This window comes from Scyliorhinus canicula, chromosome 3, assembly GCF_902713615.1.
Source record: "Scyliorhinus canicula chromosome 3, sScyCan1.1, whole genome shotgun sequence".
Lineage (NCBI taxonomy): Eukaryota > Metazoa > Chordata > Chondrichthyes > Carcharhiniformes > Scyliorhinidae > Scyliorhinus > Scyliorhinus canicula.
Genome location: NC_052148.1, coordinates 93,581,208 through 93,595,027, shown reverse-complemented (window position 1 = coordinate 93,595,027; position 13,820 = coordinate 93,581,208). Strand labels below are relative to the sequence as shown.

Genomic DNA, 13,820 nt, shown 5'->3' with positions numbered 1-13,820 from the left:
CCCTCACAATCGTTTGTTTGTCTTCCCCAGGAAGTCCACCTCTGGGGTCTCGCTTCCACATTGGCTGACGACTCCGGGACCAGTTCTACTCCGGAGGCACGTGAGGAGCCATAAATCCGATCCCGTAATCGAGAGGGTCCACCTGCTACATGCAAACCCTCAATACGCCTACGTCGAGCACCCCGACGGCAGGCAGGACACCGTCTCCCTGCGAGACCTGGCACCAACTGGCTCTCCCACTGACCCCGCTAGCTCGCCCACCGACCCCGACGCTATCCCCCCCCACCCCCCCCCCCCTCCTACCGACGCTCCCCTCACCGCACCGGCTGCCAACCCTGACAGCGCCCCCCCCCCCCCCCCCCCGTAGCGCCCCCTGCCCCCCAGCCGGCGCCGATCACCCTAGTGATCCCGGATACCACCCCCCCCCCCGCTCCAAGGCGGGCAAAGGCTCAGTCAACCGTGCTCCCGGATATACCACCATCAACACCGACCGTATCCACGGCCTCACCACCGGAGCAGAGAAAATCAGCACGGACAGTCAAACCACCCGCAAGACTGAACTTGTAACTCCACTTCACCCCCGATGGACTATGTGTTTTTTTTTTAAACAGGGGGTGAATGTGATGAATGTTATCAGTAGCTGATATAATGGTACCTTACCTTTAATGCATTGGCCCTTTAAGACCGGGCTTGGAACCCTGGGGGACTCCGCCTCTGGCTCCGCCCCCAGGAAACGGTATATAAGATAAGGCTCACTCAGGCAACATGTGATGAGCACACTTCTCAGATGCTGTACAGTTCTCAGATAATTAAAGCCTTTGAATCATCTATCTTCTCTCCTGTGTCGTGATTGAGGGTATCTCAGTGGCGTAAGCAATTTTTTTCCTTCCAACTCTTTCAGAGTAACTACCGGGGTAAAACTGGCAGAACCATCCAAAACTAACAAGATTAATTGCTTCCGTCAGATGGATCCCAGCCCAGCCCAGGCCAGCAGGTTACAGCCTATGTATGATCATTTATTTTATTTATTGAAGCACAAAAGAACAGAAATGTAACGCTTGAAAATATTGTTCCACTTTGCTGTTTAAACAAAATACCCACAAGGATTTCACCAATTGAACAACACAGCTGTGACCATTCAAAACTTTTCAGTTTTTTGACAGGTTCTATTGCCTACCCCTGAACCTTTTGCATGCTCCTGTTTTAAATTGCAGCATATTAGCCTAAAATAATTCAATAAACTGAAACCGTAAATGTAAATGCCATTTCTTTAGCCACCCGAGGTACAGCAATCCACGCAAGACAAACATAATGCATGAAACACAATATTCAAACACAAGGTTCAAGCTGTGATTTTACGAATCCACTTGATATACTCGTTTGTGATCCTTGTATAAATTCCAGGTCTGTCGGGAAGTCCACATTGTTTCCCAAAAGAGACAATTCCTTGGAGCTTGTTCTTACATATCAACGGCCCACCGGAATCTCCCTGAAACAAGAAACATTGATTCATCTAAAAGTACAGGAAATGCGCCAACATTCTTGTTATATCATTTTATAAATAAGAGTCAAGTTTATTCCCTGAAGGTTGAACAGAGAGTAGACAAGATCTGAGATTCATCCTGCCACATCTAACCAATTTAGGGCAGTGGTGATGGATGGTACACAAACCTCGAGCAGTAACTCAGTTGGCTGTTACAGTCATCAGAATCCCAAGGTGTTGTTCGAACTCAGAGGGTGAAAGGCTACAACAGAGACCCGAATCTTTCGTACTGGGCTGAACTTTCCAGCCCTTCCCACTAGTTGGATCTTCCAGTCCCGTCAACGGTGAACCCCCCCCCCAGATGTCGCACCAGTGGCCCACCATCGGTGGGACCGTATGTTCCACCACGCGCCACCTCCGTCGCTGGAAAACACAGCATGTGAGCATGGAAATTCCTACCCATAGAGTTTATTTTAAACAGAGCCACATTGCATCATCAAACACCTCAAATTAACAACCATTCTTTCAGCCTGCTCCTAAATATACATTTTTGGGGGATTTTCATAGGTCGAATTTACAGTGCAGAAGGAAGCCATTCGGTCCATTGAGTCTGCACCAGCCTTTGGAAAGAGCACCATATTTACGCCCATGCCTCCACCCCATCCCCGTAACCCCCACCTAACCTTTGGACACTAAGGGGTAATTTAGCGTAGCCAATCCACCTAACCTGCACATCTTTGGACTGTGGGAGGAAACCAGAGCACCCAGAGGAAACCCACGCAGACACGAGGAGAACGTGCAGACTCCACACAGTCAACGGAGGCCAGAATTGAACCCGGGTACCTGGAGCTGAGAGGCAGCAGTGCTAACCACTGTGCCAATGTGCCGCCCCTACATTTGATGGACTCCTTAGAAATGGGACTGTAATTAAACTGACTTTTAATTCTCTAAATCATGCGAGGTTGTATTCTCTTCTCATTAGCTTAATTAAAACTGCATTCAACAAGAACTTATTGAATCTGACCAGTCTGCCTGGATATGAAGATAATAAGGGTGAGACCAATTAAACTAATTAAACTGAGGGAAAATCAAAAGAGCAGACTCGTAAAGGGATTCTGCATGAAGGAAAAACAAATTGCAAAGAAAACTTAAAACATAAAATAAAAATGTGATTAAAGGGGTCAATAAAGCACGCCTGTCCCCATGAGTCCACTGGGCATGGACAACTCCATAATAATAATAATAATCTTTATTGTCACAAGTAAGCTTACATTAACACTCCAATGAATTTACTGTGAAAAGCCACTAGTTGCCATATTCTGGCACCTGTTCGGGTACACAGAGGGAGAATTCAGAATTTCTAATTCACCTAATAAACACGTTTTTTGGGACTTGTGGGAGGAAACTGGAGTACCAGGAGGAAACGCACGCAGACAAAGGGAGAACATGAAGACTCCGCACAGACAGTGACCCGAGGCTGGAATTGAACCCGGGCCCCTGCTGTGAATCAACAGTGCTAACCCTTCAAGAGTGCCGGCAGGCACCGTGTGCTCCAATATTATGACCACTCGTGTGTCTCAATTAACCACTACTTAAATACAACTAAAATAAATTGCTACATGTACAGAATTGGAAACACTTGCAAACACTTAGCTCCCTCTACCACTCTCCTGGTACCATATTTTCTAATAGTACAACAGACTGAATCACTAGAGGTATTTTTAAGAGTGGTTCTGTTTCATGTAAACACATGCTTTACACTCTGCATTAATTGAAGGTAATGATGGGCTCTCTCACCTCAGTTGAATGTTTCCAGGTGCACAGAAAGTTGCTGCAGGCAATCTCAGTGAATACCACTTCCTTTGAGCAGCTCACATTTTGATTCTTAGCTCCATTGCAAAGAGGTTTCCTCCTCTGCTTCCCTTCCGAGAATAATTACAACAGATCTATCCCAAAACTGGGACAATCTCAGGTCAGCTACTCTCCTGACAGACATTGTGACCCATTCAAGAACATGGCTTGTTTCAAAGTGGGAAATCCAAAATGCTGACTTTTAAAATCAGGAATACGAGATTGTCTACCCACCAAAAGGTGATCTCCCAATCACAAGAATGTTCAATGCAGGCAGCTCGTCCAGATTATACTAGGCTGATTCCAGGATAAAATTAGTTAATGGTTCGTCAATCCTCTCCTGCAATGTCTGACCTGAAAATCTATGCTCTAATTTATCTAAACCAGTAAGGAACATATTGATCAGCCGATTCCTCTCCATGTTGGATATTCATATTGTCATGTGGGTGTACCTTTAAGAAATGGGTGTTTTTAAATGGGTATGTATATAAATACCTGTAGTGAAAGTACCTTTAAGAAATGGGTGTTTACTACTGCAGTGATGTCAGAGAGTGGGTGGAGTTGGGCTGTCTGTCAGCTTTTTACTTTTGTTTTAGGCTGTTTGCTGCAGGATGTGTTTTAGTTTCGTTTTCAGAGCTGGACAGCTGCAGTCACAGCCAGAAGGGGTATTAGTCTTTCTCCCTCTGTAATCTAAAGTCTGTAAATCAGATTTAAAACTAATAGCTGCTCTCAGTAGTGACTTTAACCTGATGTGCTTCTGTTAAATATTTTGTTTTAAGTCCTCTGGATGTTAAAAGGACAGCTTACGGATTACTTAGTGTTGTATTCTTTGGGGGTTGTATTTGAATTAATGGTTGCTCAGATGTTCACTGTTTGTTTTAAAAACGTTAACTTGAGTTAATAGAATAAACATTGTTTTGCTTTAAAAAATATGTTTCCATTGCTGCTGTGCCACACCAGTAGAGTGGGCCGTGTGCTCCACATACCACAATCTATTAAACGTTGTGGGTCAGGTGAACTCCATCATATACGTTGGGGTTCTCTAAACCCTGGCCCATAATAATATCCATATTCCCCACCAGCACCACCAGCCCATCCAACTCACCAGCCTGTCCAGCACACCCAAATCACCAGCACCTCCAGCATTACCCAACTCACCAGCACCTCCAGCATTACCCAACTCACCAGCACCTCCAGCATTACCCAACTCACCAGCACCTCCAGCATTACCCAACTCACCAGCACCTCCAGCATTACCCAACTCACCAGCACCTCCAGCATTACCCAACTCACCAGCACCTCCAGCATTACACAACTCACCAGCACCTCCAGCATTACCCAACTCACCAGCACCTCCAGCATTACCCAACTCACCAGCAACTCCAGCATTACCCAACTCACCAGCACCTCCAGCATTACCCAACTCACCAGCACCTCCAGCATTACCCAACTCACCAGCCTGTCCAGCATTACCCAACTCACCAGCACCTCCAGCATTACCCAACTCACCAGCACCTCCAGCATTACCCAACTCACCAGCACCTCCAGCATTACCCAACTCACCAGCCTGTCCAGCATTACCCAACTCACCAGCACCTCCAGCATTACCCAACTCACCAGCCTGTCCAGCATTACCCAACTCACCAGCACCTCCAGCATTACCCAACTCACCAGCACCTCCAGCATTACCCAACTCACCAGCACCTCCAGCATTACCCAACTCACCAGCCTGTCCAGCATTACCCAACTCACCAGCACCTCCAGCATTACCCAACTCACCAGCACCTCCAGCATTACCCAACTCACCAGCACCTCCAGCATTACCCAACTCACCAGCACCTCCAGCATTACCCAACTCACCAGCACCTCCAGCATTACCCAACTCACCAGCACCTCCAGCATTACCCAACTCACCAGCACCTCCAGCATTACCCAACTCACCAGCCTGTCCAGCATTACCCAACTCACCAGCCTGTCCAGCATTACCCAACTCACCAGCACCTCCAGCATTACCCAACTCACCAGCACCTCCAGCATTACCCAACTCACCAGCACCTCCAGCATTACCCAACTCACCAGCCTGTCCAGCATTACCCAACTCACCAGCACCTCCAGCATTACCCAACTCACCAGCCTGTCCAGCATTACCCAACTCACCAGCACCTCCAGCATTACCCAACTCACCAGCACCTCCAGCATTACCCAACTCACCAGCACCTCCAGCATTACCCAACTCACCAGCACCTCCAGCATTATCCAACTCACCAGCACCTCCAGCATTACCCAACTCACCAGCACCTCCAGCATTACCCAACTCACCAGCCTGTCCAGCATTACCCAACTCACCAGCACCTCCAGCATTACCCAACTCACCAGCACCTCCAGCATTACCCAACTCACCAGCCTGTCCAGCATTACCCAACTCACCAGCACCTCCAGCATTACCCAACTCACCAGCACCTCCAGCATTATCCAACTCACCAGCACCTCCAGCATTACCCAACTCACCAGCACCTCCAGCATTACCCAACTCACCAGCCTGTCCAGCATTACCCAACTCACCAGCACCTCCAGCATTATCCAACTCACCAGCACCTCCAGCATTACCCAACTCCCCAGCACCTCCAGCATTACCCAACTCACCAGCACCTCCAGCATTATCCAACTCACCAGCACCTCCAGCATTACCCAACTCACCAGCACCTCCAGCATTACCCAACTCACCAGCACCTCCAGCATTACCCAACTCACCAGCACCTCCAGCATTATCCAACTCACCAGCACCTCCAGCATTACCCAACTCACCAGCACCTCCAGCATTACCCAACTCACCAGCACCTCCAGCATTACCCAACTCACCAGCACCTCCAGCATTACCCAACTCACCAGCACCTCCAGCATTACCCAACTCACCAGCACCTCCAGCATTACCCAACTCACCAGCACCTCCAGCATTACCCAACTCACCAGCACCTCCAGCATTACCCAACTCACCAGCACCTCCAGCATTACCCAACTCACCAGCACCTCCAGCATTACCCAACTCACCAGCACCTCCAGCATTACCCAACTCACCAGCACCTCCAGCATTACCCAACTCACCAGCCTGTCCAGCATTACCCAACTCACCAGCACCTCCAGCATTACCCAACTCACCAGCACCTCCAGCATTACCCAACTCACCAGCACCTCCACCATTACCCAACTCACCAGGCTGTCCAGCATTACCCAACTCACCAGCACCTCCAGCATTACCCAACTCACCAGCACCTCCAGCATTACCCAACTCACCAGCACCTCCAGCATTACCCAACTCACCAGCACCTCCAGCATTACCCAACTCACCAGCCTGTCCAGCATTACCCAACTCACCAGCACCTCCAGCATTACCCAACTCACCAGCACCTCCAGCATTACCCAACTCACCAGCACCTCCAGCATTACCCAACTCACCAGCATTACCCAACTCACCAGCACCTCCAGCATTAGCCAACTCACCAGCACCTCCAGCATTGCCCAACTCACCAGCCTGTCCAGCATTACCCAACTCACCAGCACCTCCAGCATTACCCAACTCACCAGCCTGTCCAGCATTACCCAACTCACCAGCACCTCCAGCATTACCCAACTCACCAGCACCTCCAGCATTACCCAACTCACCAGCCTGTCCAGCATTACCCAACTCACCAGCACCTCCAGCATTACCCAACTCACCAGCCTGTCCAGCATTACCCAACTCACCAGCACCTCCAGCATTACCCAACTCACCAGCACCTCCAGCATTACCCAACTCACCAGCACCTCCAGCATTACCCAACTCACCAGCCTGTCCAGCATTACCCAACTCACCAGCACCTCCAGCATTACCCAACTCACCAGCACCTCCAGCATTACCCAACTCACCAGCACCTCCACCATTACCCAACTCACCAGGCTGTCCAGCATTACCCAACTCACCAGCACCTCCAGCATTACCCAACTCACCAGCACCTCCAGCATTACCCAACTCACCAGCACCTCCAGCATTACCCAACTCACCAGCCTGTCCAGCATTACCCAACTCACCAGCACCTCCAGCATTACCCAACTCACCAGCACCTCCAGCATTACCCAACTCACCAGCACCTCCAGCATTACCCAACTCACCAGCATTACCCAACTCACCAGCACCTCCAGCATTACCCAACTCACCAGCACCTCCAGCATTACCCAACTCACCAGCCTGTCCAGCATTACCCAACTCACCAGCCTGTCCAGCATTACCCAACTCACCAGCACCTCCAGCATTACCCAACTCACCAGCCTGTCCAGCATTACCCAACTCACCAGCACCTCCAGCATTACCCAACTCACCAGCACCTCCAGCATTACCCAACTCACCAGCACCTCCAGCATTACCCAACTCACCAGCCTGTCCAGCATTACCCAACTCACCAGCACCTCCAGCATTACCCAACTCACCAGCACCTCCAGCATTACCCAACTCACCAGCACCTCCAGCATTACCCAACTCACCAGCCTGTCCAGCATTACCCAACTCACCAGCACCTCCAGCATTACCCAACTCACCAGCACCTCCAGCATTACCCAACTCACCAGCACCTCCACCATTACCCAACTCACCAGGCTGTCCAGCATTACCCAACTCACCAGCACCTCCAGCATTACCCAACTCACCAGCCTGTCCAGCATTACCCAACTCACCAGCACCTCCAGCATTACCCAACTCACCAGCACCTCCAGCATTACCCAACTCACCAGCACCTCCAGCATTACCCAACTCACCAGCATTACCCAACTCACCAGCACCTCCAGCATTACCCAACTCACCAGCACCTCCAGCATTACCCAACTCACCAGCCTGTCCAGCATTACCCAACTCACCAGCACCTCCAGCATTACCCAACTCACCAGCCTGTCCAGCATTACCCAACTCACCAGCACCTCCAGCATTACCCAACTCACCAGCCTGTCCAGCATTACCCAACTCACCAGCCTGTCCAGCATTACCCAACTCACCAGCACCTCCAGCATTACCCAACTCACCAGCCTGTCCAGCATTACCCAACTCACCAGCACCTCCAGCATTACCCAACTCACCAGCACCTCCAGCATTACCCAACTCACCAGCACCTCCAGCATTACCCAACTCACCAGCCTGTCCAGCATTACCCAACTCACCAGCACCTCCAGCATTACCCAACTCACCAGCCTGTCCAGCATTACCCAACTCACCAGCCTGTCCAGCATTACCCAACTCACCAGCACCTCCAGCATTACCCAACTCACCAGCCTGTCCAGCATTACCCAACTCACCAGCACCTCCAGCATTACCCAACTCACCAGCACCTCCAGCATTACCCAACTCACCAGCACCTCCAGCATTACCCAACTCACCAGCACCTCCAGCATTACCCAACTCACCAGCACCTCCAGCATTACCCAACTCACCAGCACCTCCAGCATTACCCAACTCACCAGCACCTCCAGCATTACCCAACTCACCAGCACCTCCAGCATTACCCAAATCACCAGCCTGTCCAGCATTACCCAACTCACCAGCCTGTCCAGCATTACCCAACTTACCAGCACCTCCAGCATTACCCAACTCACCAGCCTGTCCAGCATTACCCAACTCACCAGCACCTCCAGCATTACCCAACTCACCAGCACCTCCAGCATTACCCAACTCACCAGCACCTCCAGCATTACCCAACTCACCAGCACCTCCAGCATTACCCAACTCACCAGCCTGTCCAGCATTACCCAACTCACCAGCACCTCCAGCATTACCCAACTCACCAGCCTGTCCAGCATTACCCAACTCACCAGCACCTCCAGCATTACCCAACTCACCAGCACCTCCAGCATTACCCAACTCACCAGCACCTCCAGCATTACCCAACTCACCAGCACCTCCAGCATTACCCAACTCACCAGCCTGTCCAGCATTACCCAACTCACCAGCACCTCCAGCATTACCCAACTCACCAGCCTGTCCAGCATTACCCAACTCACCAGCACCTCCAGCATTACCCAACTCACCAGCACCTCCAGCATTACCCAACTCACCAGCACCTCCAGCATTACCCAACTCACCAGCCTGTCCAGCATTACCCAACTCACCAGCCTGTCCAGCATTACCCAACTCACCAGCCTGTCCAGCATTACCCAACTCACCAGCACCTCCAGCATTACCCAACTCACCAGCACCTCCAGCATTACCCAACTCACCAGCACCTCCAGCATTACCCAACTCACCAGCACCTCCAGCATTACCCAACTCACCAGCCTGTCCAGCATTACCCAACTCACCAGCCTGTCCAGCATTACCCAACTCACCAGCACCTCCAGCATTACCCAACTCACCAGCACCTCCAGCATTACCCAACTCACCAGCACCTCCAGCATTACCCAACTCACCAGCACCTCCAGCATTACCCAACTCACCAGCCTGTCCAGCATTACCCAACTCACCAGCACCTCCAGCATTACCCAACTCACCAGCCTGTCCAGCATTACCCAACTCACCAGCACCTCCAGCATTACCCAACTCACCAGCACCTCCAGCATTACCCAAATCACCAGCACCTCCAGCATTATCCAACTCACCAGCACCTCCAGCATTACCCAACTCACCAGCACCTCCAGCATTACCCAACTCACCAGCACCTCCAGCATTACCCAACTCACCAGCACCTCCAGCATTACCCAACTCACCAGCACCTCCAGCATTACCCAACTCACCAGCCTGTCCAGCATTACCCAACTCACCAGCACCTCCAGCATTACCCAACTCACCAGCCTGTCCAGCATTACCCAACTCACCAGCACCTCCAGCATTACCCAACTCACCAGCACCTCCAGCATTACCCAACTCACCAGCACCTCCATCATTACAGTAGATAACGGGGAGCCGATGGATGTGGTATATCTGGATTTCCAGAAAGCCTTTGACAAGGTGCCACACAAAAGGTTGCTGCATAAGATAAAGATGCATGGCATTAAGGGTAAAGTAGTAGCATGGATAGAGGATTGGTTAATTAATAGAAAGCAAAGAGTTGGGATAAATGGGTGTTTCTCTGGTTGGCAGTCAGTGGCTAGTGGTGTCCCTCAGGGATCCGTGTTGGGCCCACAATTGTTCACAATGTACATTGATGATTTGGAGTTGGGGACCAAGGGCAATGTGTCCAAGTTTGCAGATGACACTAAGATGAGTGGTAAAGTGAAAAGTGCAGAGGATACTGGAAGTCTGCAGAAGGATTTGGATAGGTTAAGTGAATGGGCTCGGGTCTGGCAGATGGAATACAATGTTGACAAATGTGAGGTTATCCATTTTGGTAGGAATAACAGCAAACGGGATTATTATTTAAACGATAAAATATTAAAGCATGCCGCTGTTCAGAGAGACTTGGGTGTTCTAGTGCATGAGTCACAGAAGGTTGCTTTACAAGTGCAACAGGTGATTAAGAAGGCAAATGGAATTTTGTCCTTCATTGCTAGTGGGATGGAGTTTAAGACTAGGGAGGTTATGTTGCAATTGTATAAGGTGTTAGTGCGGCCACACCTGGAGTATTGTGTTCAGTTTTGGTCTCCTTACTTGAGAAAGGACGTACTGGCGCTGGAGGGTGTGCAGAGGAGATTCACTAGGTTAATCCCAGAGCTGAAGGGGTTGGATTATGAGGAGAGGTTGAGTAGACTGGGACTGTACTCGTTGGAATTTAGAAGGATGAGGGGGGATCTTATAGAAACATTTAAAATTATGAAGGGAATAGATAGGATAGATGCGGGCAGGTTGTTTCCACTGGCGGGTGACAGCAGAACTAGGGGGCATAGCCTCAAAATAAGGGGAAGTAGATTTAGAACTGAGTTTAGGAGGAACTTCTTCACCCAAAGGGTTGTGAATCTATGGAATTCCTTGCCCAGTGAAGCAGTTGAGGCTCCTTCATTACATGTTTTTAAGGTAAAGATAGATAGTTTTTTGAAGAATAAAGGGATTAAGGGTTATGGTGTTCGGGCCGGAAAGTGGAGCTGAGTCCACAAAAGATCAGCCATGATCTAATTGAATGGCGGAGCAGGCTCGAGGGGCCAGATGGCCTACTCCTGCTCCTAGTTCTTATGTTCTTATGTTCTTATTACCCAACTCACCAGCACCTCCAGCATTACCCAACTCACCAGCACCTCCAGCATTACCCAACTCACCAGCCTGTCCAGCATTACCCAACTCACCAGCACCTCCAGCATTACCCAACTCACTAGCACCTCCAGCATTACCCAAATCACCAGCCTGTCCAGCATTACCCAACTCACCAGCACCTCCGGCATTACCCAACTCACCAGCACCTCCAGCATTACCCAACTCACCAGCACCTCCAGCATTACCCAACTCACCAGCACCTCCAGCATTACCCAACTCACCAGCCTGTCCAGCATTACCCAACTCACCAGCACCTCCAGCATTACCCAACTCACCAGCACCTCCAGCATTACCCAACTCACCAGCACCTCCAGCATTACCCAACTCACCAGCACCTCCAGCATTACCCAACTCACCAGCACCTCCAGCATTACCCAACTCACCAGCACCTCCAGCATTATCCAACTCACCAGCACCTCCAGCATTACCCAACTCACCAGCACCTCCAGCATTACCCAACTCACCAGCACCTCCAGCATTACCCAACTCACCAGCACCTCCAGCATTACACAACTCACGAGCACCTCCAGCATTACCCAACTCACCAGCACCTCCAGCATTACCCAACTCACCAGCACCTCCAGCATTACCCAACTCACCAGCACCTCCAGCATTACCCAACTCACCAGCACCTCCAGCATTACCCAACTCACCAGCACCTCCAGCATTACCCAACTCACCAGCACCTCCAGCATTACCCAACTCACCAGCACCTCCAGCATTACCCAACTCACATACACCCTGGGCTTTTGCAGCATTGTCCACCATACCAGCCAGTGGGCATACAGAATGCCCCACTCCGCCCCACCATCAGGCTGGTTTCCTCCAGGATGCCGCACCCATGAATACCTCTCACTCCTCCAGATCGCCCCATCCCACTAGAAGGCTAGGTCCCTCCAGAATACCCCACTCCACGAGCACCCCCTCCGCCCCCATTCCTCCAGATCGCCCCATCCCACCAGCAGGCTAGGTTCCTCCAGAATACACCACTCCACGAGCACCCCCTCCGCCCCCATTCCTCCAGATTGCCCCATCCCAACAGCATGCTGGGTTCCTCCAGAAAGCCACAGCAAGCCTTCAACCCTAGCCCCTCCAACATCCCCCAACCCACCAGCACCCCCAGTTCCTCCAGCATGCCCTCCTCACCAGCACCCCCGTTCCTCCAGCATGCCCTCTTCACCAGCACCCCCAGTTCCTCCAGCATGCCCTCTTCACCAGTGCCCAAAGGCCCTCCTCCATTGCCTAACCCACCAGCACTCTGAGCTCCTCCAGCACTCCCACCCCAGCAGCACCCTGAGCTCCTCCAGCACTCCCACCCCAGCAGCACCCTGGGCTCCTCCAGCACGCCCACCCCACCAGCACCCTGGGCTCCTCCAGCACTCCCACCCCAGCAGCACCCTGAGCTCCTCCAGAACACACACCCCACCAGCACCCTGAGCTCCTCCAGCACGCCCACCCCAGCAGCACCCTGAGCTCCTCCAGCACACACACACCCCACCAGCACCCTGACCTCCTCCAGCACACACACCCCAGCAGCACCCTGAGCTCCTCCAGCACTCCCACCCCACCAGCACCCTGAGCTCCTCCAGCACACACACCCCAGCAGCACCCTTAGCTCCTCCAGCACACACACCCCAGCAGCACCCTGAGCTCCTCCAGCACTCCCACCCCACCAGCACCCTGAGCTCCTCCAGCACACACACCCCAGCAGCACCCTTAGCTCCTCCAGCACACACACCCCAGCAGCACCCTGAGCTCCTCCAGCACACACGCACCTCACCAGTACCCGGGGCTCCTCCGGCACACACACCCTAGCAGCACCCTGAGCTCCTCCAGCACGCCCACCCCAGCAGCACCCTGAGCTCCTCCAGCACACACACCCCAGCAGCACCCTGAGTTCCTCCAGCACACACACCCCAGCAGCACCCTGAGCTCCTCCAGCACTCCCACCCCAGCAGCACCCTGGGCTCCTCCAGCACACCCACCCCACCAGCACCCTGGGCTCCTCCAGCACTCCCACCCCAGCAGCACCCTTAGCTCCTCCAGCACACACACCCCAGCAGCACCCTGAGCTCCTCCAGCACACACACCCCAGCAGCACCCTTAGCTCCTCCAGCACACACACCCCAGCAGCACCCTGAGCTCCTCCAGCACACACACCCCAGCAGCACCCTGAACTCCTCCAGCACACACACCCCAGCAGCACCCTGGGCTCCTCCAGCACACCCACCCCACCAGCACCCTGAACTCCTCCAGCACGCCCACCCCACCAGCACCCTGGGCTCCTCC

General features: G+C 52.2%; 1 protein-coding gene across 1 annotated transcript in view; it reads right to left on the bottom strand.

Moving 5' to 3' along the window:
• Window positions 1–1,153: 1,153 nt before the first annotated feature.
• Window positions 1,154–13,820, bottom strand: part of LOC119963626 (polyserase-2-like) — an 84,205-nt gene continuing 71,538 nt past the window's right edge. The window contains exon 14 of the mRNA XM_038792955.1: window positions 1,154–1,489. Within this exon, the coding sequence (XP_038648883.1) occupies window positions 1,343–1,489 (147 nt within the window). The 3' untranslated portion in view covers window positions 1,154–1,342. The remainder of the gene's footprint in view (window positions 1,490–13,820) is intronic.